Source organism: Buteo buteo, chromosome 1 (genome assembly GCF_964188355.1).
Source record: "Buteo buteo chromosome 1, bButBut1.hap1.1, whole genome shotgun sequence".
NCBI lineage: Eukaryota > Metazoa > Chordata > Aves > Accipitriformes > Accipitridae > Buteo > Buteo buteo.
The window spans coordinates 66,532,642-66,556,363 of NC_134171.1; the positions used below are offsets into that span (position 1 = coordinate 66,532,642).

A 23,722-nucleotide genomic window follows, 5' to 3' on the forward strand; every position below is an offset into this window, starting at 1 on the left:
CCTCCCCATAAATCCTTCCCTTCCAGCCTTTTGAGGACCTCAGTAATACATTGAAATTGCCAGCAGTAGTTGCCATCCGCAGGCAGAGGACTAAATTATGCTTTTGGAAACATTTGCAGGCAGCCTGCTTTCTACTCTAGCAACAGTAAAACAGAGTTCATGCCTCCCCACTTGTAAACTGCTTTAAGTATCTGAACTGCTCAATGTTACGGTTACTGCTGAGATGTGCAGGAGCATGAATTCCATTGTGTAGAGAAGAAATAGGAGATAGGCTTGACCTTGGCATTTGCTTATGTCTTGTGTAGGAGACCTCAGCAGCAAAAAAAGAACCCCTGTGGCAGAAGAAATATTCGCAGAGAGAGTGAACATGCACAGCTTCTGGTGCAAAGTTGATGCTTTCTGCCCCTTGGGGAGCCAGTGCAGTCTAGTAGCATGCTAGTCTCTTGCTGTACAAGGATCAGACTTCTTCCACCCTGCCCTGCTGTGTTAGTGTGCTAGGTAACCTTTGTTGGCTGTGTTAGTGTGCTAGGTAACCTTCGTTTAGAATTCCGCTCACGGAACTTTGTCTTTGTTGTCTGTAGATGGCAGCCAAGGATACTGACCTCCATTGCAAAGTGTCCTGAGATCAGTTGGAAAGCACAGTTAAATCCCTAGATTGTGTGTTATCATTTTATCATTCATTCAGGTAATGACAAGGTTTAGCAGATTGAGCATGCTAAATGTTCAGAAAGGATGTGGGAGGTTTGTTTGTTTTGGCAAGTGCAAACTAAGTCTTTCTCAGTGTCTGCTGCTTGAAAATGTGTCTGCCTTGGCTGAGATTTGTCTTCTGGTTGTCTTTCAGAATGCTCCAGGCCGACCTGCAGCTCAGTGATAGTGAAGAGAGTGGTGACGACCAAGTCAGTTTTAGATGTTTTATACACTAGGCACACAGACTTCCCTTTAAATCATCACAACTTGTTGTGTTGTTCCGAGTTCCTTAAGCTAACCTTTCCTCCCCCTCTCCTCTTTGTTTTTGTGAACAAAACAGGTTGTTGAAAAGCCACCTTCTTCACTTGCTCCTCCAAGGTACAGGTTTGTTCCCAAACTACTAGCTAGACCAAATAAGGAGGAAAAACAAAACTAATGGGGTAGAAGATGGGTAAGGGTTCCTGGTTTCTCTTGTAGATACAGGTGTTGGTTTCTAGCTGCCTGAAGCTGCTGTTGAAAATCGCCTTTAGTTGTGTGGAGTTTTACGGAAAGCTCCGATTAGAAAGTAATAATCCAGACATGCTGGATTTTGTCTGTGAACCAGAACTGATTTCCCCAACTGTTCCCTTCTTTTCTCCTCTTCCTCTCCACCAGTGTATATGTAGATCACACTGGATCTAATGGGATTTTCAGTTGTAGTAGTGACAAGTGAGGTGTGAGTCCAGTTTTAGTTTAGAAGGAAGCCCAAAAAAGCCAAGTGGATGAAGAACAGAAAAGGGTTAGGTAGGCTCATGGAGGCTATTTCAGCTCCTACTGATAAGGCAGCTGGCTGTAAGCAGTTCCTGCCATGTGTTGTTAGTCAGAAGCAGTATTCAAGGTAGACTGAAGAGCCACACGCCAGCATTAGAGGAAGAAAGGTGGAGAAGCCCAGAATTTTTCCTATAGGAGAGCACCGACATATGTTTTTGGCTTGATATCTATATTCTTCAAGCACAGGGTAATGGTCTACAAAGTCAGACTGGCAGAAGGGCACGTCAGTTCTTGGTGTGATCTGTGTCTCTGCAAGCTCTTGAAATAGAGTGTTCTCACAGTATCAGTCTGGATAAGCAAGGAGCTTGCCTCCAGATCATACAAATGTGTTGATACTAATGTGGGAAACAGTTTTCAAAGCAAAAAAAAAAAAAAAAATCAACATTTTGTAAGCCCATTTCAAAACAAAAAGAAGGTGTGCATAAAAGTCACAGTTCTCCCTCAGTTCCATCCACTCCCATTGTCAGTGCTAGAGGAAAACACTTTTGAGTAGGGGAGGGTGTTGCAAAAAATGCTACTGATTGACATGACCGTTAATGAAACAGTTACAGCACCTTGACCAAGTAACACAGATGAAGAAGTAAAAACTTAAGGGGGAGAACACAAAAAAGAGAAACCATCCTGGAATGTATGTTTCTGTCTTGTTAGCCTTTATTGGAAATTTTTCCGTTGAGGGTTGGGGCTTTCAGAAAAACACTCGTTAGTTTTGGCTATTTTTTAAACTTCGGTTGGCTAAATGCAGCTTCATACTGGAGCAGTGATGTCCTGCTTACGTATTTGTCCGACTGGGTTGGAGTTGAAGGTTTTATTATTTCCAGAGGTTTTTTATTCCAGTGCTTTATCTTTTGACTATGGCAATGTATTCCTTTGGCCTTCTCCCCTCCCCTCTCAGTGCCAAAACACAGGGTTTCGGTTTTATTTTTGAATCCTGCCATGTCAATATAATAAGTAAGTAACCTTCACCCATGCTGCTTTCTAATTTTATCTCATGGTGGCCTTGCAGTGCCCTACAGTCCCAGCCCAAGAGTGTGGCATCAGCACATTCCAGCAGCTCGGAGTCAGGGAGCACCAGTGACTCAGACAGCTCTTCAGACTCAGAGACAGAGAGCAGCTCGAGTGACAGTGAAGCAAACGACCCTCCGAGAGCGTCAGCACCTGAGGTGAATGCCAATAAAATGTAGAGGCTGCTTAATGCAGCCTCTTGCCTCAGACTCTCTGCTGTCTGAATGCATTCAGGACAGGAGACCTGAAATACTGTCGTTGTTCAGGTGTCCCCTTGACATCTTTGCTGCATCATCAGGCTTATCTTGCCCTTTGTTTCCCTTCTAGAGTTTGTCAATTAAATAACCCTTAGTAACAGCATAATTAGACGTCTACGTGCCTAACCTCGAAGTGTTGCCCCCTTCTCCTTTGGCATCATTGTCTAGCACTCCTGGAGGAATTAGTGCCTTCACGGGTGAGACACAAGCAAGGTGCAGATGAGAAGCACAGCTTGTCTGGGGTGTTTGGGGCCCATGTCTGCCCGTGCAGCTTTCCTGGGTGCCAAGGCTATGGGTTGCTTCGGGGTGAGACCAGTTTCCTGATACATTAAGAGGAGCCACTGCCTCCCTGCAGCTCCTGTGTGTGAGTGACAGATTCAGCTTCTCCCAGATCACAGCTGAAGTGATGAGACCTGCAGGAAGGGCTGGAATGTGCTTAGACTTGCTTCTGTTGAATTTGGCTCAGATAGTGCTGCACTGGCATTTCTGAGGCTTTTACTGGGAAAAGCAGACAACCAGAACTTAGCGCCTTAAAGTTTCATAATTGAGACCATGCATTTTTTGAAAATCTGCTGCAGAAGTGCTCATGTCCCATGGTTTCAAACAGTTCCTCCAGCTTGCAAAACATTCTTGGGCCAGTGGGAAGTACATAGTTATATCCTGTGGACCACAGCTGATGTAAACCAATCTGCTGCCAGTTTTGAGGTACTCTCACAAAACACAGAAACCGTGTAATTTATTCCCCGCCCCCTCCTCCAGCCCTAGTTTTCCTTTCTTTTACCTTAGAAGCACATGAACAGGGAGAATTTTATGTGCAGAAAACAAGCTTTGAGAAGGTGTATCTTTTCATCTCACATCTACTACACTTCACCCTCTAGCAGTTCAGTTACAGACTTTGCCCTCTGCAATGTGGGTGTCTTTGGAAGGACAGATGTTATACTTCTCCTCTTTTACCAAATCCTGCCTGGTTTGTCCTGAAAATACTAGATTGTAAGATCCTTCTCGCTCTAGTGAAGTCCTAACTATTTGCCATTGACCATTTTATCCTTTTTTATTCAGCAAACTATTCATCCATGGTGCTCAAGGAGTAAGTTAGTGCACATGGCCCATTTGTTTATAGTCAGTTCTTCGCATGCAAAAGAACAGACTTTAAGACCTATAGGCAGTAGTTCCTTTATTTTTTTTTTTTTAAATTTTTTTTAAAAAAAATCTCTTACTATCCTTTGGTTTTGGAAACCTAATGAAAACCTGTATGATGGTGTAGATCACAAACAAGATAACCGACGGTAGAAGTGCTAGAAAAGGATCAGAGTATGCCACTGTCTGATAGCTACGTACATTATAAACCAAAGTTTACTAAGTCTTTTAGCCATGTTTTTACAGTGTTTGACCAAAAAACAAATGTTCTTCAGTGGCTAGTAAGTTAAAATTCTGATGAAAATAAAGCAGATTTGTGTTATCTGAAAAGCCTAATGGAATTCGTGGTTTAATTTTACTTCCAAACCCATGGTAAAACCAAGCACTGTTTTTTAAACCAGGATTCTAGATGGACTGACTTAAACACAGTTGAAGACATGTCTTATTTATCTGCATGTTCTACAGTGAGTTGAGTCTGGATAGAGAAGAAAATCATGGCAGAAGGGATTCATTAGTCTCGGAAAACATTTCACGTACTGGGCTTTCTCTTTTCGGGGAAGGGTTGTGGCTCTTCTCAGAAGTGAGAGTGGTAACTGGGGAGAATCAGTGAGTGCGGGAGTTTAGCTGTGCTCTGATGGTGCCCAGATAATGAGTTACCCATTTGAGTGGTGTTGCCACATACATGGTATTTTCAGAATGGGCCCCAGAGAATAATGCCTCAGATTTGCAGCTTCTGTTGTCTCTTTTAGCATTAGTTGGGTTTGCTTTTCTCGTAATTTGTCAGACCGCTGTTAGATTAGGCAGAGCCTGTAGCAACCACGTTATGTTATTTGACCGTGATGCCAGGGGCCTTCAGACTTCAGTCGTTGCTCACGCCTTGCTTGACCCAGAGGGAAGCGAGTGTTGGGTTGTGTAGGCAGAGGACTCAGAAGAGGCCGGACTTGACATGCTAGCCATACAATTTATTTTGGTAAATGGTTTGCTTTTGGCTAAACCACAGGAGCCTGACAGCCTACCTGTCAGACTTCAATGAGATGTGTTAGCTGGCACAGCTGCTCATCTGTTTTGAAAGTAGTGCTGTGTGCAACTAACTTTCCAAAAGTGTTGCGAGGACAGCACCTAATCCATTTCTACGACTGCTGCTTTTTTTATATGTTGTCTGATTGCACAACGGTGTTGGTTAGTGGCAAACCAAGATGAAGCTTTCATGTAGACTGGTCTCTTGCTGAGCAACAGGTAAGGCTAGCAGAGATCCAGGAGTGCTGTGCAATACGTTTGACTGATCCTGTGCGAAGATGAGGTCTGTGTTTCTGAATTGTCAATGTGCACACGCTAAAGCATCACCACTGACACATGGTCTTTCACTTTCAAGCTCTTTTAACATCAAGGGGAAATTTTACTGGGCTCTGGTAAGCCATGCTAGGATGAAAATAGCCCATAAAGGCATCATAAAGTCTTGCATCCTTCCTTTCTCTTTTTGTGTGCAGCCTGACCCACCGACTTCTAATAAGTGGCAGCTTGACAACTGGCTAACCAAGGTGAACCCACCAGCAGTGCCAACAGAGAGTCTCAGCGAAATTGCCCATGGGGATGGATGTGAAGAGGGCAAGGAGCAGGGGCAGGCTGTCAGCAGCAATTCCTCCCACCAGCGTGCCGAGCCGAGGGAGCCTCATCACAAGAGCTCTGGCCGAGCGGCCAGGGCTCCTCAGGACGCTCATCTTCTGACCAAACGCAACTGCCAGAAGTCTCCTGTGCGGGCCGAGGGGCCCTCACCCAGGCAGACTGTGGGCATCAAAGGGCCCAGCAAGGGCCTTGTCCACGAGGGGCCCAAAGGAGGCCTGAAGGTGGAGAGTGACCCTGGTCCTTTTGAGGTCAGAGACCAGTCTTCCAGAGACAAGCCAAAAGTCAAAACGAAAGGGAAGCCAAAATCCAGTGACAGAAAAGACCTGACCCCGGCACTGCAAGAGCCCCCTGAGAACAGAAAGCACAAGAGCTCCCACCAGGCCAATGCCAAACCCTTCTTGGACCCCAAGGTCATGAGAGATGTTTTGCTTGGCAGTGTCCAGGAGCATCTCGCTCTCAGTCCCCTTCCTCAAGGCCAGGGCACAAGCCCCACCAGGACTAGCGGCCACAGGCCTGCCATCGTGGCCAGAGAGGATTTTCACAAGGAGAAACTTCCCTTGCCTATCAGGGGGAAGAAGTTGCTCTCGCCAGTGAGGGACTCCCCTGCCCCTCAGTCCCTCATGGTGAAAATAGATCTCCCTCTGCTGTCAAGAGTCCCCCAGCCCCCTGGGAAAGGCAGTCACCAGAAGAGAGCAGAAGCCAAGGAACCCCCTGGTGCAAGGAAGCAGGACTTGGAGAGAAAAATCACGGATACTCTTGACAAGTCCCTTCAGAAGAGGAAGGTAAGAGGTGGAGGTGGGTTTGTACAAGGACCAAGGTGGTGTTTGAAAAACCCATGCGGAGAGTTCATTTCTGCTCCTAAGTTGGGAGTAGATCCCTTGCGCTCCTCCTTTAATGGTGTTATCAAACTTCTAAAGGGAATGTGTATCAAAGCCGTTCATAGAGGTTTCTTGTTGGTCACAAATGCCCTGCTGAGCAAATGAAAAGCCTCGTGAGCTAACAAACGCTTTGGTATTTGAAAACACTTTTTGCTGTATTTTCTTGAAATACTAGTTTTCTCAGACAACAAAACCCCAGCCCTCCTATATTGGAGGAGCTTTCAGCAGCAGGCTGTGTCAGCATGTGGTTGGCCAGCCCCCTGGTAGCATTTGTGGGTTTCCCTGGCTTTCAACCAAGCAGAGCTTTGTAGGGCTGTGGTGCCCCCTCCCCCTGCAACCCCTTTAAATGCAGCATGGTATCTGAAGCACCTCCCAGACTGTGCAGTCATCTACACTATCCATTTAATGTCTGTTGTGGGAGAGCACCTTGCCTGCACTTTGTGGGGAGAACTGACACAGGCTGCCCTGGTCTGTGGTTTTTGGTTTTGTCTATGCGTGGACCTTCTGCTGCCTTTAGCCATGCAGCCTTAGGCTGCGTAGCGTAGTCTTTTCCTGTGTGGAGTCATTCATTTCCATGAAACAGTTGTGATTGCTTGCTTACACAAAGAGGAACAAATTCTGCAGGTGTGAATTGTGTTATTACTAGGGATGATGGCAGCAGCCCCATGTTTTTGCTTTTCCATAAATGCAGACTTTTAACTGAACCAGGTTCACCGAGAGTAACAAGTGTCGCTAAAGCCTGCTTTGGATCTCAGCGGTTGGCTAAATATGTAGAAAACTTCTTTGGTTTCCCCTGGAGCTGCTGAGGTGCTAGCAGCGATGCTAGTGCTTAAAAGATGCATGTGTCCAGAGTCCTTCAGCTAGAATAGTTGCTTTGCTTTGAATTACAAGACAGCCCTTTATTTAACTGAGATGGTAGTTGCTCACAAGTGGTTTTTGGAAAGCTAAGTCCCAAAGGGGGCTGTGAATATACTTCTAGCCAGCTGGTTCAGCTGCACAGGGTTGGTTGCAGGCCTTGTGGTGAATGGGTATTCACTGTGGATATTTCAGTGCCTGTATACCTTCTTGGTCCTCCTCACAGAGCAGGTGGCTTAGCACATGTGGGTGAACAACCTTGGCTCCCGTGTGGGTTGCATTTAGTCTTGTCATTTTCTGAACTTCCCATAGTTGTGGGGGAGAATTCAGAAGAGCAGGGAAAGGGTGAAGAAACCGGAGAGACCACAGCAGTCCCCCTCTTGCGGAGCAGTGGAAGAGGGTAAACAGGCAGCAAATCTGTTGCTTCTCCTGTTATCTCAAAGACCCAAAAGAGGAGCTATTTGATATTAGACATGTCTTCCCTTGCAGCCTGAGTGTCTGATTGCAGGAAACCCCTCCTCAGAGCCTTGCTGTCTGCATTATGTCAGCATGCATCAGTGTCCTTGGAGGCTCAGGCTTCGTAACAGCCAGCTAGGTCAGGTACAGCTGTCAGACATCGTTTGCGGCAGTGTGGAGCTCAACTTGAGAAACAGTTTAAGAACTTGATCTAGGTGCTGGAGCCTTGCCCTGAGCACACTGCCAGAGGTCGACTCTGCCGAGCACAATCTACTGAGCTCCATCACAGTGACATAAACCTGCATGTACTCTTGGGAGAGAGACAGAAAGTCCTGGAATGCTTTTGGCTGCCACCAGGCACACTGTGGGTAACACTGACTGATAAGTGCAGTTTCTTTCACATTTTCTTGGCTTGTAGCAAATTATTCTAAAGTTTTTCATTCAGGTGAGCTGATGATTTGCACGCTTTGTATTGTAAGACCTATGGAGTGCAGTTAAAAAGTATTATTTATTACCTCTCCGCCTTAATGGTTCCTGTTCTTCTGGAGGACAATGGCAGTGATTTTAACTGCCTGTTTAAAATTTCAGCTGTATCAGACTCTTCTTCATAAAACCAAAAACCCCTGCACATCTGAGGAATCGGAGGGATCTAACTCTCCTGTGAATGCATTTTTTTCCTTCCCTTTGATAAGGCATACCACAAAACACAATTGCTTGCAGTTCATGACTTTGCCAGGAGGAATCTGAATACATTTCTGTATAATTCGTACTGAGTAGGAAAAAAAAGCCCATCTAGAACAGATGGAATGCTTATTTTCAGCAGTGGAGATGCCTTAATTTTGATTACTATTAGCAACAAGAGGTTTAGCAGTTCCATCCCCATCACTACAAAATAATTAATCTATCCAAGCAAATGTAGGTAAAATGTCATTTTAGGATACTTGTCAGCGAGCCTGAAATCTATATCCGCTGTGTTTTGGGTTTATGCTTTGTCAGTTCTAATATCTTATCCTTTTCTTTTTTTAACCAGAATCAAACTTAGCTGTATTGGTCTGTACTTTGCACCAACTTTCAAAACGTGAGTGATTTTTTTTTTTTTTCTTCCTGTTAGAGGGAAGTGGAGAAGGAGATTGATAGGAAGAAAATGAAATCAGAAAAAGAAAGAAAATCATTGCAGTCTTCAGCTAACAAAGACTCCAATAAATTGAAGTGAGTGTACAGTGGTGGGATGGCAGACATGCATAAAACTAAGTCTTTTTTTAAAAAGGTTAAGGCGAGGAACTGTATCTCCTGTCCTTATACTTCTGAGTTTGCTTATAACATCGTGTGCCTTCTGAAACTTAATCTGCTGCAATCTGTCTTTACATCCTGGAACCAACCATGTGGCTATGGGATTGTCATTTATTCGCCTTTTTATTTGTTGCAGATGTGAAGTGATACTTGGGTGTCACTTATCTTCCTCTCCCTTAACGCTGAGGATTATGGTTCTAATCATTCAAGCATAAGCTGACGTTTCCGTGGCTGATCATCCTCCTATACCTGGTTTACACTGCTGCAAAAGCGTTGAATGTTGTGGCATTTGTCCTGATTTCGAACAGTTGAGATGGGAATGAAGACTTCACCATTTTAAACACAAACTTGTCCATCCTGCAGCTTATGTTGCTGCATGCTCTGATCCATATACTACATGTAGCTCAAAGAATCTGTTTATGCTGCAAGAAATTTAATTGCCAGTTGTGCCCGTACTACTTTTCCTTCTAAGCTGGTAGGCAACCATTTGCACTGCTCTCTTTCAGACCAGATGCAGGAAACAAATTTGTGCAAAGAAATTAGACGTTGTTTGAGTTGCAAACAGTGTGGTAGATTGCACGCTGGGATGTAGGAGCCATTTCCCCTTCTCTAAACTACAGTGGTGGTAATCTCTCAGCAGACAATTGCCCAGGTGATCTGGGAGGTGGCAGCTGTTCTGTGGGGAGTAGCATATGCTTGTTCTGCACGATGGCTTAGGTGTTTCAGGGGATGGCAAGAGAACTTGCCATCTGGTTGACAATGTCTCTGCTCATTGCAGGGGGGTTGTACTAGATGATCTTTAAAGGTCCCTTCCAACCAAAACTCTTCTATGACTCTAGGTGAGTAAGACTTGAGAGTTCAAGTATCAATTATTTCTGCTTTCATGAGAAATGGAACTAGCCTTAAAATGCTTTTAAAAAGGGAGTTGGACTAGATGATCTTTAAAGGTCCCTTCTAACCCAAACCATTCAACGATTCTTACGAACTTCTTTTTCTTTGCGCATGTTTTCCTCATTCTGGGTTCTACTGTCATACTTGTTTTGGGGAAGTTCGTGGTCTCACTGCATGGGAAGCAGCAGAAAGCTTTTTAGCAGATTCATAGTACTTCACATGCATTTAAAGCTCTGAGTCTTTGTAAGGTGAGAAGATGATGTGAACGTGTTTTGCACATGGGGAAATTGAGATGCAGACAAATTTGAGTTGCTTGCTCAGGCTCCTGCTGCAAACAGGTGAAATAGCTGAAAGGGTGGCCCCGAAGTCGTGAGTCTCATTCCCATGATTGAGCAATCACGTCCACAGCAGAGCAAGTTCTGGCAGCCTCTTGGGAAAGGATATTGTACTAAATGCAACTGTATGTCCATAAATTTTGACTCGGTGATCATTGCTGTTTTCGTAATTGGACAGGTCCTGATGAAAGAAAAAAGTCAGATGTTAATGCTGATACTCTCTACTCCCTCAGCTGCTTTTGCTGTCATCGGTTACAGACTTTGAACAGCACTTAGCGGCTGGTGCACGCAGTGTCTGTGCTAGGTGGAACTTGTCTTCTCCCAGCTGAGAATGCAGAGGTGAATGTGATGGATATTGCAGAGCTCTCTTTTCTCACCTTGCTGCCATGGGAGGCTGCTGAGCTGGGATGCTCCAGAAGCACGTGGACATGCAGCTCCCCCTTTCTCTAACCAAACCAAGATGCCGCAGTGCCAGTAGGCTTTTTACTTTGACTAGCCCAGATTTGCATAGAGGTGAAATGTGCAAAGCCCAGTCCAGAAAACAGATTTGTATGTATAGGTGGGTAGGGAGCATTTGCGTTCTCCACTAAAATCATCATCTTGTTTTTGTCTTTTTTGTATGTGACCTAATGGGGACGCAACCAGTGTGCCTTTTGAATTGCGGTCTTTCTAGAATTTCAGATGGCCTTTATGGCCAGGAATTTCTCATGTATTCCACTATAGCATTTGCAGTGTTTCTGGTAGATCTGCTGAAACTTACCCCATAATTTGCATACCAGTGTACTGCCAGCATTTTGGCTAGGTCTTTGCTAGAGCAAACGCTTCCAAGAGCATGTCTTCAAATGGGCGGTGTTCCTGAGAGGGGAGGCTCCTGTGTCAGTTCTGGGCTACTGCATTCAATTCCTGCTTGATTGTGGCTTGAATTTGAGGTATTGACTTGCATTGGTATGTAGCATTGAGGTTTGTGTCCTGACAATATGAGTAAACTGCTTTTCTGCAGAGAAAACATTGAAGTACTCTGAAAGCACTTAGGCGTTAGGGCTAACATTTAGTTGGGTGAAGGGATATTTCAGCTGTGGTAATAATGGAAGGGCATTACTTCTGTGGTTCATTCCTCCCTTTTTCTCAGTGAAAACGAGCACCCCTTTTAGCCATGTTCTGGCTTTCAGAGTGGGAAGAATAGGATGCGTTTTTGGGGAGAGAGGGCTCTGGATCAGGTCAGGGGATGCCGCTGAGCTCTGCGTCAAACAGTCCTCTCTGGAGCGTCAGCTGTAGTGAAGCTGGGGAGCATGTGTGCAGTGAGTAGGGACTGTGCCACGGGAAAAGTGGGTTGTGGAAGAGGGGAGAGGACTGTCGCACGCACAGCAGAACGAAGCAAGATGTGCAATGTTACACTTCAGTCTTCTCACTGGGTTTAACTTCATTTCCTCCTCTTCTGATAATGCAGTCCATGAGTTGGGATTCACTGCTCTGTGTTTTCCTGGAAACTTTGAGAAGCTGAATAAAAATGATGTAAATGAGCAGTAGTGAAACAAGGTTTAGAGCTATTTGGTGCTGCTTACAGCTGCCAGAGTTCCCTGGTAATCCTAACTTCAAATGATCAGAAATCTGATGTGCCACCATCCTATTAAATGTGATAGTCTCTGCCATTTAAAAGCACAGCATTTTAAGTCTCTATCACTGGAATCCTCTCAACTTTATAGTGTTGTCTAGTTGAGCTGGTGAGTCCTGGCAAGGAATGACTCAGTTGAATTCTGTCAAAGCACATACAGGATCAAATGTCTAGGTGAGTATCTCTGACCATAGAAGATATCTTCTACCATAATTGGGAAAGAGAGGTAGTGCTGCAGTTCATTTGCCTTGTTGGGTGATTTGTGCCAGGGATTTTAGTTGCTGTGATTGCCTCTCTTCCTCTTTCAGTGAAAAGGGGCTGTGTTGGAGGGATGCCTTTTTTTTGCAACAGCCTCGTATTCTGGTTGCAAGCATTTACTCCAATGATAAGTCCTGAAGGTTATTCCTACTTGAAAACCAACTTGTTTGTGTGTTGTTGGCGGCTTAAGATGTGTTACCTAATGCCAGTGAAGTCCCTGAAGTTTTGTTTTGCTTTTGTTGGATTCTTTATGTTAACAACTCATTTCACACTTCCAGAGAAATTTAAAGAGAACTGGCACATGATATAACTATGTTTTTAAAAAAATCCCTACCTTATATGTACACCATATTCATCCCAATTGCTGAATTTGCTTCCCATCTCCAGAGCATCAAAAACTTCACTTGAAACCCAGAAGAAAGATCTCCTGCTACCCCCACCACTGCCACCCATGTCTCCTGTACATCCTCCACCAAAGTCAACCAAGATGGCCCAAAAGAGACCCAAAAGTGAGAGCAGCGAGCTGCCTGTCGTGGATAACACTGCCAGGAACGAGAGCAACCACAAGGATCCTTTGTTCTCCAAGCACAAGAAAGTGGAGAGAAATCCCGCTGAGCTCTCAAAGGGCATCAAAGTAGGTATCCATTATAACTGGCAGGATGTTTCCTGCAACCCATGGGTGCTGTGTGATTCTCTTGAGAAACATGCTCTGAGGATATTAAAAAGGAAGGAAGATAAACAAGCCACCAGAGAAAGCTCTTTGAAGCATTTTTACCCCTTTAATGGCTATCTGTGACCTTATGTTGCTAGCTCAAAAGCCTGTGTTGTAACTTCTCTGCTGACTTTCCATCATCTGTTTTAATCTTACCAGTGAAACATAGTGAGAAGGGGTGACCATGTGAAAAACAAAGGCAAGAGAATCGTGTTTATGGTAGTAACTGCTTCTGACTGTAGGCAACTGCAAGTACAATATTGGTGTAAAAATAAGTGTGTTTACAGAAAGAAAGAGTGGATTGCTTAAAAATACGAAACAAGCAACCTGTGGTTTTGACCGTGACCTAGGTATAAGGTTTTATAGCTTGCTTACAAAATTGTTGATGATCCTTGCAGCTGGATCTTTGCATTTTGAGGTTATAAAATTCAATTATATTGCTGCTTACTCATGGCTCTGTGTGTGTGATCTAGGATGTTGCTGTGTGTGTTAAGCTAGACTGTGCATGCTGTATTAGCTGGCTTCTAACTGCTTGCTTTTTCCTGATAATGTAGTTAGTAGTGGAGAATCAGCAATTTCCATGTGGTTAAGCTGGAAATAAGTGTGAATGGATATTACCCCTTCTGCCTTGGCTAGTGGCCATGAAAAACGTGCTGCTTGCAGCCTTACTGCTATTTTAGCCATTGTGCAAGGAAACCTGCTACTTAATTTCTCCATGCTTGGGAGAAGTTTGAATGGTATTAAGCCTTGCTAGCAGTCAGGTAGGATGCCAAGTTTCCATTTCCATTATTGAAAGGGGTACTGGGGAAGAAAGTAAGAAGAGCTGGAGAGCCTGGAGAATAGATTATGCCTGGGACAAATAAACATTTTCTCTTGAAATTTAGGAAAGCCAAGCTTTGGAATTGATTTAGACATCTCTCTAACCAGCTTTATCTCCACTCTGTGTTTTTTTCAGGGATCTCCAGGGGATGTCACAAATCCTTTCCCAGTGCCTTCTTTGCCAAATGGTGCCTCCAAGCCAAGGGGACCTCAACTCACGTTTGAAAAGTAAGTTTTTGTTTTACACCCATCACCTGTACTTTCTGAATACACCAGACAAGGCTGGCCCTGCAGCCACCCAGGCTTCTGCTTCTTGATCACTTCTTTGGGGAGGAAAGAGAGAGAGAGATGTCTGAGACCTGCCCTGTACTGCCTTCTTGTGTCTGGGACTTAGCCCACCCACCACAAAGCAAAGGTCTCATTACAACAGTTCTTGGTTTGAGGGAAGCTACTCTAGAAATTAAGTACTTTTGAACTCTGAGAGGAGGTGTCTTGTGCCTGCCTACAAGTAATGGGTTTTGATTTGTCTGATTCTTGACAAGTGGCAAACTCCTCTGTGACAGGGTGCTGGGCAGGCAACTGACTTTTTCTGAGAGGCTATGACTCTACTTGCTCCTTTTGTTAGCGCACAGGTGGCTGTATGCCATTTCCATGGTGAATAGATTATCCCAATGCGCAGAAATGTGTGCAGTCCAAATTTATCATCATTTATGTGTTGACTGAGACCCAGCTCTGTAGAAGCGTTGCACACCATATCTCTTGTAAGCAGATAACTTGAATGCAAGCTCTTTTGGTCTGAGTGTGTCATACTGCAGAGTTTACTGTATGCTTCAATCAAAAATGTATTGCTGGTATTGTACTTGAGGAATGATAGGGCATCACGTAACTACTATCTTTCCATGGGAGCAAAGAAGTAAACTTGGCCTCATAGTAGCCTAACCTCCAGTGTTTTTTCTACTTAGAAATGTAAGTTTTCAGTGTTATTCTAACATACATTTTTTAAGAAATCAATTCATTTTATCTGTCCATTCAACTGCTATGTATTTCTGAACATGCAGACAACATTCATTTAGTGACTATCATAACTGTAACGTGTGTTTGATAAGGCTGTAACAAGCTTACCAAAACAGGATGTTCGGACTCATAGCATCCTGTAGATAAGAAGGTAAAATTTATCCTACTCTTTTTCTCTGTTTTCTGTTTTTCCTCTTTCTGTCCCCAATTCAGGCAGCATCCGATAGAATACTACATAGAAGTGGCCAAGAGGCTGAAGCACAAAGCTGATGCAATGGTAAGTCATGGCCCTGTGCTAGAAATGTTAACCAGCTCTTGCATTCAGACCTGATACTTGCATGCACGTGAATAAGATTCGCTGGCTAACGTTACTTCCATACTCCCTACATGGAGCATGTTCAAGTCATATGTGGGGAGGCTGTCTTTATTTGCCAAATGTTCAGGCATTTCCCTTTGTTGTAAACACATCTAGAGAATGTGCCTAGAGAATAGGATTCAGAACTGATGTTGTCTGAGGTTAGCAGGCCTGTTTGCTTTGCAGAGCTATCACAAAGTCCTTGGAAGATAGTTTTAAGACAGTTTACTCTGAAACGTCAGGATCCTGTGTTGGTGGACAAGACTTGGAAGTGCCCTTTGCAGATGTAACTAGCTTTCTCCACTATGTGCAGTTTAACAGCATGCATGAATGAACCTATTTTTTTGCTAATTATGGCTCAGTCAGATAATGTACATTTGCTACTTGCCATTTACCTGTGAAAATGAAGTGAGGGAATACTGCAATGGGAAGGCCCCATCTGCCTCTCCCAAAGCAGGCCCCCAAGATGAGACAATAATATCCAAAAATGTGAAGGTAATAAATTACTTAAGGAAAATGTTGAGCAAGAGGAAGAGATACGAATAGCCAGAGCCCACAAAGCTGATGACTGGGACCACATTAGGGGTTCTGCTGAGAATCCTTTAATTATCACCTGGAGGCCTGACTTGCATCTTTTTCTTTCTTCAAATCCTGCCTAACTAGGGGAAAAAAAGGGAATTCAGGTACACTTGAGAGAAGCAGTTTTTGTCTTAGTCTAAAAATTAGAATTTTCTTCCCAATAGACCGACAAGACTGGAAAGGCCTTTCAGTACCTAGATGCTGCCCTTTCCTTCATTGAGTATGGGATCGCCTTGGAATCGGATGCACCAGCACCAAAATCAGCTTACAGCATATTCAGGGGCACCATAGATCTCCTCAAGTAAGTGGTTTTCAAAGCATGATGGTTAGGCAGCATGTTTGGAGGGGAAGGGTTAGTTGCATTGCTTGTTTGCAACTGTGGCAGCTCTGGATTCCCACCATGGAGCAGAGTTTGGGTTGCTGTACAAGCATCAGACAGACCATCCAGAGGCACCAGAGACAAATCCTTTGAAATGTGTTTCAGCATTGCTTATCAGAAGAAGTAGGCACCATGTCCTCCTCAGCATTTGAGCCTTGCAGTTGAGGTACACCAGAGGACACTGGTTCAGATAATCGAGGACATGAAGGAGTTTTTACTTTATCCAGAACTGAAGTTGCTTTTGCATGTGAGCTCAATAGTATGTCAGTTAAAAAAAATCAAAGCAACAATCTAGCACGTGGAAGAGCGGTTTGTGCCCCAAAGCTCTTGCAGCTTGATTGAAGGCAGATTTTACTGGTTTCTCCCATGTGTCTTTGTACCAGTGCACTTTATTGGGGTTTCTTTTAGCAACGTTCCCTGTTTAGTTTCACAGCCATAGTAGATGCATGTAGATAGTAGACATTATGACATATGCAGGCAGTGCAATCCAAGGAACCATGTACTGGATAGAAGAGAGACAGGTATCGGTTTATTCATATGGAAATTACAGGTTATGTGAGTTTTCGAGAGCTGATTTGACTTCTGACCTTAGAGCTGAAAGAGCTGTCAGAGTTTTTTTTGTGGTAGACTTCAAACTTTTTAAATGACATTGTTTGCTTTTTGGTCTTGAGGGACTGCATTTCCAAGATGCTACTGTTGCTTTGTTTTCAAAAAGGAGGTTTGCTTATTTGTTCTTTGCCAAAAGAAACATTTCCACTGAGATGTCTGTCTTGTCCAGAAACACTTGAATTAGTGTTGTAGTCAGTGGTGGGGGCACCTCTTCTGGGCCTCAGGCCTGTAGGTGGCCCACGGGGGGCATCTACTTGTAGGGATGTTGCCCATTAATCAGTGTAAGAGGAGAGCGAGTCGCATAAGGGGCCACATCTGTTCCTGCTGCGTGGAAAACAAGGCATTTGGAGACAGTCCTCTGCTCAAGATCATACAAAGCACTTGGTGCCAGGACTAAGAACTCGGGGCAGGTTTCTTGACTTTTGGACCAGTGCTTGAGATAACGGCATGCACTGGTTTTTCATAAACAGTAGGACTTCAGAGCCCTGATGACTGACAAGATTCTGTTTGTTTCCTTAGATTCGCCATGACATTGAAATCCTTTACGGACTCCTCAGCATCTTCACAAGAAAAAATCTTTGCTGTGTTATGGTGCGTAACCGTTGTTCTGCACCTTCATATTCTGTTTTTAGACTTGATAGAGTGAAAGACCCGTTACTTTCAGGGGCAAAAGAATGAGTTAAATGGGAATCAGAGTTCTGCAAGGAAAAAAACCCCACAATATAAAAACCAGAATGAACAGGAACATCTCTAAAGTGAGCTGGGATATCACAAGGGACTACATGTGGAAGGCACAGGCTCTAAAATTTGATCTGCTGGTAACTTGAGAGCACATAAGGGCTTTCACCTAAGGTGAAAGAATGCGATTTGGCTGTCCGTGCTTGAGCTGTGTAACTGAAGCTGTAGTTGAACGTAGCTGAGGCACTTCTGGACAGAGGCTTACTCAGCCTGTGGCACCTATAAGAGGTTGGGCACCTTTTTTATGTAAAAGACCAGACATGGCCCTTCCTTGTTTGGTTGTTTTTTTTGTTGGGGTTTTTTTTCCCCCTTGTGATTTTTTTACAGAGTCTTTCTTTAAGATGAGCAGGAGGAGAAATTCTGAGCTTTCTTGACTTTGCAATACAGCTGATGTGTGCCTGCCTCCATCCCACAAGGCTGATGACTGCTGAGCAGGCAGCGGTGAGCGTGAACTCTTACTCTTGGTTGTGTTTCTGTTCACAGCATGCGCTGCCAGTCCATTCTGCACATGGCAATGTTTCGTTACAAAAAAGACACTGCAATAAAGTATTCCAGGATCCTGAATGACCACTTCAAGGTAGGGCATGCGTATTACTAAGCTGCCAGCTGGCTGGCTGCAGTAGTTACTGATGTTGGCTGAATAGCCCATACCTAACAAGAGTTCTGTTCCTTACTGCAGAGTTCTTCCAGAGTAACACAAGCACCTTCTCCATGTGTTGCAAGGTAAGATTTAAAAAGATATATGTTGTGATGTGTCTATAAGGGTGTGAGTGAAAATAGTATCCAGAGTATTTGAGTTGCAGGCTGCGTTTGAGTGCCTCACCACTCGCTCTTTCGTACCACCTGAAATCATATTGTTAGGGGGCATGAGTAGGTTTCTGCTCTCTCTTTCCTGTCTTTTCTCATTGGAAAGGTTGGGGTTTTTTTTGTTATGAGGTCCAGAGTTACTGTGTATCAGGCAGAGCAGTTCTCCACCAGAGAAACAGGCCAGAGGAGCAAGGAAGGTAGCATCACTATGCTATTTCAGAGTCCCTGTTGTTGTCATCTTTGTTCTGTTCTGTCGCTCTCATCTAGAGATCGTTTCAGACTTAAGAGGGTACCATCCCCATCTCCCTGGCCACTGTCCAGTAGGATTATGCCTTCAGCCTGTGGTAGCATAACTTTGAGGTGATACTTTAATATTTTTCTCTTTACCTCAGTCACCAATTAAGAAAAAGAAACTAATTTTCTAATTTGTGAGTTATTGAGCATTTTGTCCTTTCTATGTATCTGCAGCAGTGTTGCTGCGTATGTGGCAGCAAAAGTAAAAGGCAAGATGTCCCATAACAGTGTTTGGCCCAATGCCTGGCAGACTGGTGCTGTGTTTTAATGACAATGAGTAAGACTTTTTCTCTATCCTGTGGTAATTGCATTTGGCAGATAGCTATCCAGCTCCACATCTGTCCCTTTTAAACTTTGCAGTTGAGAGAAGGTGGTTTGGTCTTCAGTAGTGATGCTGAAATTCCAGTTATTTTTCTGCCACCTTGGACAGTGTAGGTTATTGGGAATTAAATGGTCTCCCAAGAGCAGTGGTGGAAGCTCACTCATACCAGTGACTGAAATGAGGTTGGTTGAAGTGGTGGGGGTGAAGCGATGTGATGAAGCCAGCCTGTGTCTGGAAGGCGGGCAGCTGACTGCATTTAGCTTCCCTAGGTCTATAAATAAGTGTGTGTAGGCTGACCTGGCTGCTTTGACTAGCTGTCAGAAAGCTCCAGCCTCTATAGGTGGGGAGCTTCAGCATGCCTGAAATGGAAGTCTTTAGCAAAAAACACTTAGAGAATCTGGTGAAGGCTTGCACAAGGAGGTGTAGATTTTGGAAGGTGGATGGGTGGCCCTTTCTGATGTCTGGTCCCACATTTTCTTTTGTCAAGAGGAGTCCTTAGAGTCGCAAATCAATTCAAAAACCTTGGCCTTGCACTCAGAGGACAATTACCTGTTATGTAGCTGAATGCATCTCAGTTTTTAACACTCTATGCTGCAGGCCTAGATGATACTGGATAGCTCCTGGCATAAGCCAGTCTTGCGGCAAGACTTTCGACTCTGAAATGAAATGTTTGTGGTGGTGTTTCTTTCTCCTGCAGAAGCACAGGCATGCCTTCTCTTTCTCCAATGGCCTCTCCTGCTGGTTCTGTGAGTTCTCAGCCAGGATCGAATGCTAGCAACTGCAGCGGCAACAGCATTGGCTCTTCAGTCACTGTCCCTTATAATATCCCAAGCATCACCTCTTCCTACGTCAACATTACTTCCTATATCCTCTATGCGTATGATATTTGGGAACGGGCTGATGCACTGGTCAGGAAGAATAAGGGTAAGTTTTTGCCCTCTGGCTTTTCTGTCTTATGTGTTGTGTTTATGTGTATGTACTTGCTTAAATCCTAACACTCAGTGTAGCAAACACCATACCTAAAGAACAAAGCAGTAAAAATGTCGAAATAGACAGCTATGGCTTATTGGCAGGTTATTGGCAGAGATACTTGGTGGTGATATAATGATGAGTGTTCCAATTAAAAGGTTGTCTTGGCATCCTCAAATGTCTAAGAGCTAAGGCATGAGGGTATCAAGTGCAGGAAACCAGCCAGCTCGCTCCATGGTAACACAAGAAGCATAAGGGTTTTTTTTTTCTGTTTGTTTTTCCCTTTGGGGCGCTTAGTTTTTCTGAATTGGTCCGTTTTCTTTAAAAACATCTTTTTGGCCTGTACCCTTGTGTTTCAGTTTGTTTGTCAAACTTCCAGGTATTTTTGTCTTGAAAACGGTGAAGCTGGCTTCTCTCCATAACAGAGAAGCTGAGCAGCACTTCAATTGGAGTCCTTGCCAAGCAGCATTTCTAAAATTGCTCCTACTTTTTTTTTATTTTACAGTTTTGTAGTTAAAAATGTTGTGTTGTCCTGTGGTACAAGCAGTGGTGGATAAGCAAAAGCCCTAGAGCAGATGCAGTTCAGTCTGTAACCTGCCATCCCATGTGGCATTTGCAGTGTCATTTTCCGTAAAACACAAAGTTTTGTGAGCTACTGTGGGCAAAGGGAAGATTTGCCATGATCTGTTGGCAAACTTGCGAAAGAAAATAAACACGATGTGCCTGGCTGAATTGTTGGAAGGCTGTAAAAATAGTCACACTAATGAGGCAGTTGCTGAAATTCAAAAGGCTTTGCAAGTCACCTTTGAATAAAGTAACTCCAGTTGTTGGCTGTCCTCTGAGCAAATCTGTGCTCACAGCAGCAATTCATGTGTAGTATTTTGGATTCTAGCCTCTAAAGGCTGAGAAAAGACTGTCACATAGAAGGAGCAGTGGATGCTGCTGGTAAGCCAGAGGAATGAGTCCTGGAGGAAAACCTGTGGGAGGGCAGCCTGAGCACAATCTTGCATCAATCAAGACTAAATTCAGAACCTGCTATGTGTTGCTGTTTTGATGTAGGGGAATGATGACCGGGGTAGTAAATACTCCTTAGGGAGTAGATCTGTGCAGAAGAGTAAATACTCATGTAGGCTTAGCAGTTGTTGTCACTGTTCAGGATGGTGGAGGAATTTCAGAACTGGAACTTGTTGATATTCAGTGTAACGTACAGATGCTAAGAGGTGCGGAGAGTGAGTACCTAAAACTAAAAAAAAGGCCATATCCTTGATTCTTTTGTGCAATTCATAGGGCATAAGAAGAGGAAAGAGCAGTGGCCTTCAGTTATCGAGTTCTCTTAAACAGGGAAGTCATAAGTTAGTGGAAAGCAGTTAGTTCTAACTATGTCCAAGTCACTTGTGCAGAGCTGAAGTGCTTTCTGGCGGGCCCGCAACCAGTTGCTTCCAGCACAGGACCCAGCCCCTCACTGTAATGCAGAGTAGCACCGTGGATCATGAGGCTGTAAGAGGTTGTCTTCAGCCTCTGATTTCCCACAGCAAGGACAAGCTGAGGTTGCACGTGTGCATGTGAAGTCACTCTCCTTTCACAAAGTACTGTGGTCCCAGATCAGATTATCTTCTGGTTGCCCAGGCAGGGTGTTCAGACTCCTTGTCCCTGCTTACAGCTCTTCTGTTTCCTGTGGAGGGAATGGATACCCATTTTGTACACAAAAGGAGGAAAATCAGGGGAAATGTGTTCTCTGCTTCTGAATTGGAAAGTATTAGAATGAAAGTGTTGTGCTCTCTGCTGCTGAAGAGTTCCTTGCACAGCCAAGCAGAAATCTTCAGCCTCCAGGTTCAATCTTTGTGTGTAAATAAGGAGAGCTGAGAACGGGCGGTTTCTGAAAAGGTACCTGGCAACACGATCAAGGCTGGAGGGACCGAGGGACTGGGACGAGCCCATGTCCCTAGAAGGCAGGTCATGCAGGAATATCTTGGAAAGGTGACTGGAAAGGAATAGGTGTGATAATTTCCTGTAACTCACTGTCACCTGCACAGATGATTGCCAGCACAGAGCAGGGCATGCAGCCTGCCGGCATCTCCCAGCAGATTCAGATATGCTGCAAGAGCCTTCTCCTGCCCATGTGGGAGGAGGAGCGTGGTGCCTCAAGCTGGTGGCAGGGTAGGAGGACTCTGTGAAATCTGCCTGACATGCCCAGCTAAAGGCAACCCAAATCTGAGCTGTATAGCCTGGCAAGCTCTATAAATTTTTAAACCTGTTCAGTTGAGAAATCATGATGTCTCCAAGGTTTGAGGATGGATGAAGGAAAGGGACCAGTCTGATGACGGCTGTGTGTGCTTCCCGGCATCACTCAGAAAGACACTCAAATTTGGCCTGTTTAAAATCTGGGGGAAGCACACAGCAGTAACTGGGGTATGAACACCCAAACTTTTGCCCACCTACCATGGAGTCTCGATGTCCTTTTAAAGCCAGCACCTGGGGAGGCGGTTCAGTGTGTGTAGGCGTGTGTGAGTGTGATTTTCCTCTTGCGTGCTGTGCCTCGTGCACTTATTACATTTCCCAGCCTTCTACTATTGCTGACCTCTCTGCATGAACAATGTTTAATGGGACTTGCCAACTGTCAGTGTGCTGCTGTTGTCGCTCCTCACTGCCCCCTAGCCTGTCGGATGTGCCTGTTTTGTGAAACCAACCAAATGTTTTCTTTCTCCCTCCCCTTTTTCCAGAGTTTTTTGCTGAACTCAGCACAGCGACGTGCACTCTGGCACTGAACAGTAGCATGACCGAACTGGTACACTACGCTAGACAGGGTTTACAGTGGCTGAGACTGGAAACAAATACGCCTTAACTGGTGCTCAAGGTGGTCAAATACCTTGAACTTTTTTGCACTTTTGAAGCCTCAGAAACAGTCTAACTTGTTGAATCATTGGATACAAAGCACCTGCAAGGGAAAATAAATCAAGGTGGAAGGGATCTGGTTACACTGGAAAAACTTTGAGCTGCATTTTTAGGGTAGCGCTTTGCTGCCTTGAAAAAGAAGAGATGGAGGAAAGCCTCGGCGTTGATGGCACCTTCCTTTCAAACAATGAAGTGCAATGAATTGCCTGAATGGCCTAATGTATTGATGGTCTATAAACATTTCTATTACGAATAACCAGCAGGACAATAATCACACATGAAGAAGTGCCGACAAGAAGGAAATCTGCCTCCAGAGGTTATTATGCAACATCCCACAGTCTGCAACAGTTGTGTGCCCAGAAGACATGTCAGAGAAATGTTTTTCCAAGCATGGATGCAATCTTTGGTGTCTTTGTTCCTCAGATGGCAAGTAGCAACAACCTCAGCAGCACCGAAAAGCGTTATGTTACAATAAAAACAGCAAAGTGGTCTGCCTTGCCTGCTTTCCAACCCCACCCTCTTGCATTTCTCAGCCAGCTGCTGTCCTGAGAAGCGGGGGAAGCCACTGCCTTCAGTGCTGCAAGTTCACTTTTTAAGTCGTCGCTGCTTTGGTCCTCCTCCTTGCCATGCACTCACGCACACGGAAGCCCTTAGCACTCGAACTGTATTACTTAGGGTCTTGCTCGGTTTAAGCCTTGTAAGCCAGAAACAGTTGGGGTGGCAAAATGACCAGGTGTGGTTGGAAACAGCTCTGCCTTTCTTCTGTGGTGGAGGGATGTCACTCACACTGAGGACTCCTTGACTGGTTGCTTTTTGTCATTCCGATGGGTGGGGGTGGACAGCTGTACTGGGTCACTCGGATTGCTTGGGCATGGTTCTGAGTCTGAGAGCTTACATGGGGAGGAATCACTTCTGTTTAAGGAGGGACTAAGTGGCTGAATGTGGAACATAAGACAAATTTTGCATTTGGGTATTTGCCTGCAACCGTTGCTGGTCTCAGTGAATATCTAAGAGCAGGATTTGGTACCAAAGTAGGGCATCCTTCATGGGGGAGGTGACTTGTGCTTTTTCTCAGCCAAACTACAGGATGGGCCCAGCAACTTAGAAATCTGTCAAGAGAACACAAAAGGGATAATTAACTG

At 44.5% G+C, this 23,722-nt stretch overlaps 1 protein-coding gene across 1 annotated transcript; it reads left to right on the forward strand.

Annotated features, from left to right (window-relative positions):
- The first annotated feature begins 712 nt into the window (after positions 1-712).
- Positions 713-22,657, forward strand: LOC142036683 (AF4/FMR2 family member 1-like). The gene is made up of 15 exons (XM_075040120.1): positions 713-741; positions 842-896; positions 1,028-1,065; positions 2,501-2,657; positions 5,381-6,298; positions 8,817-8,914; positions 12,479-12,725; positions 13,759-13,850; positions 14,850-14,913; positions 15,735-15,871; positions 17,078-17,149; positions 17,780-17,873; positions 17,976-18,019; positions 19,417-19,643; positions 22,409-22,657. Exons 1-15 carry the CDS (start codon positions 713-715, stop codon positions 22,528-22,530), a joined length of 2,394 nt encoding a protein of 797 aa, XP_074896221.1. The 3' UTR covers positions 22,531-22,657.
- The last annotated feature ends 1,065 nt before the right edge of the window (positions 22,658-23,722 follow it).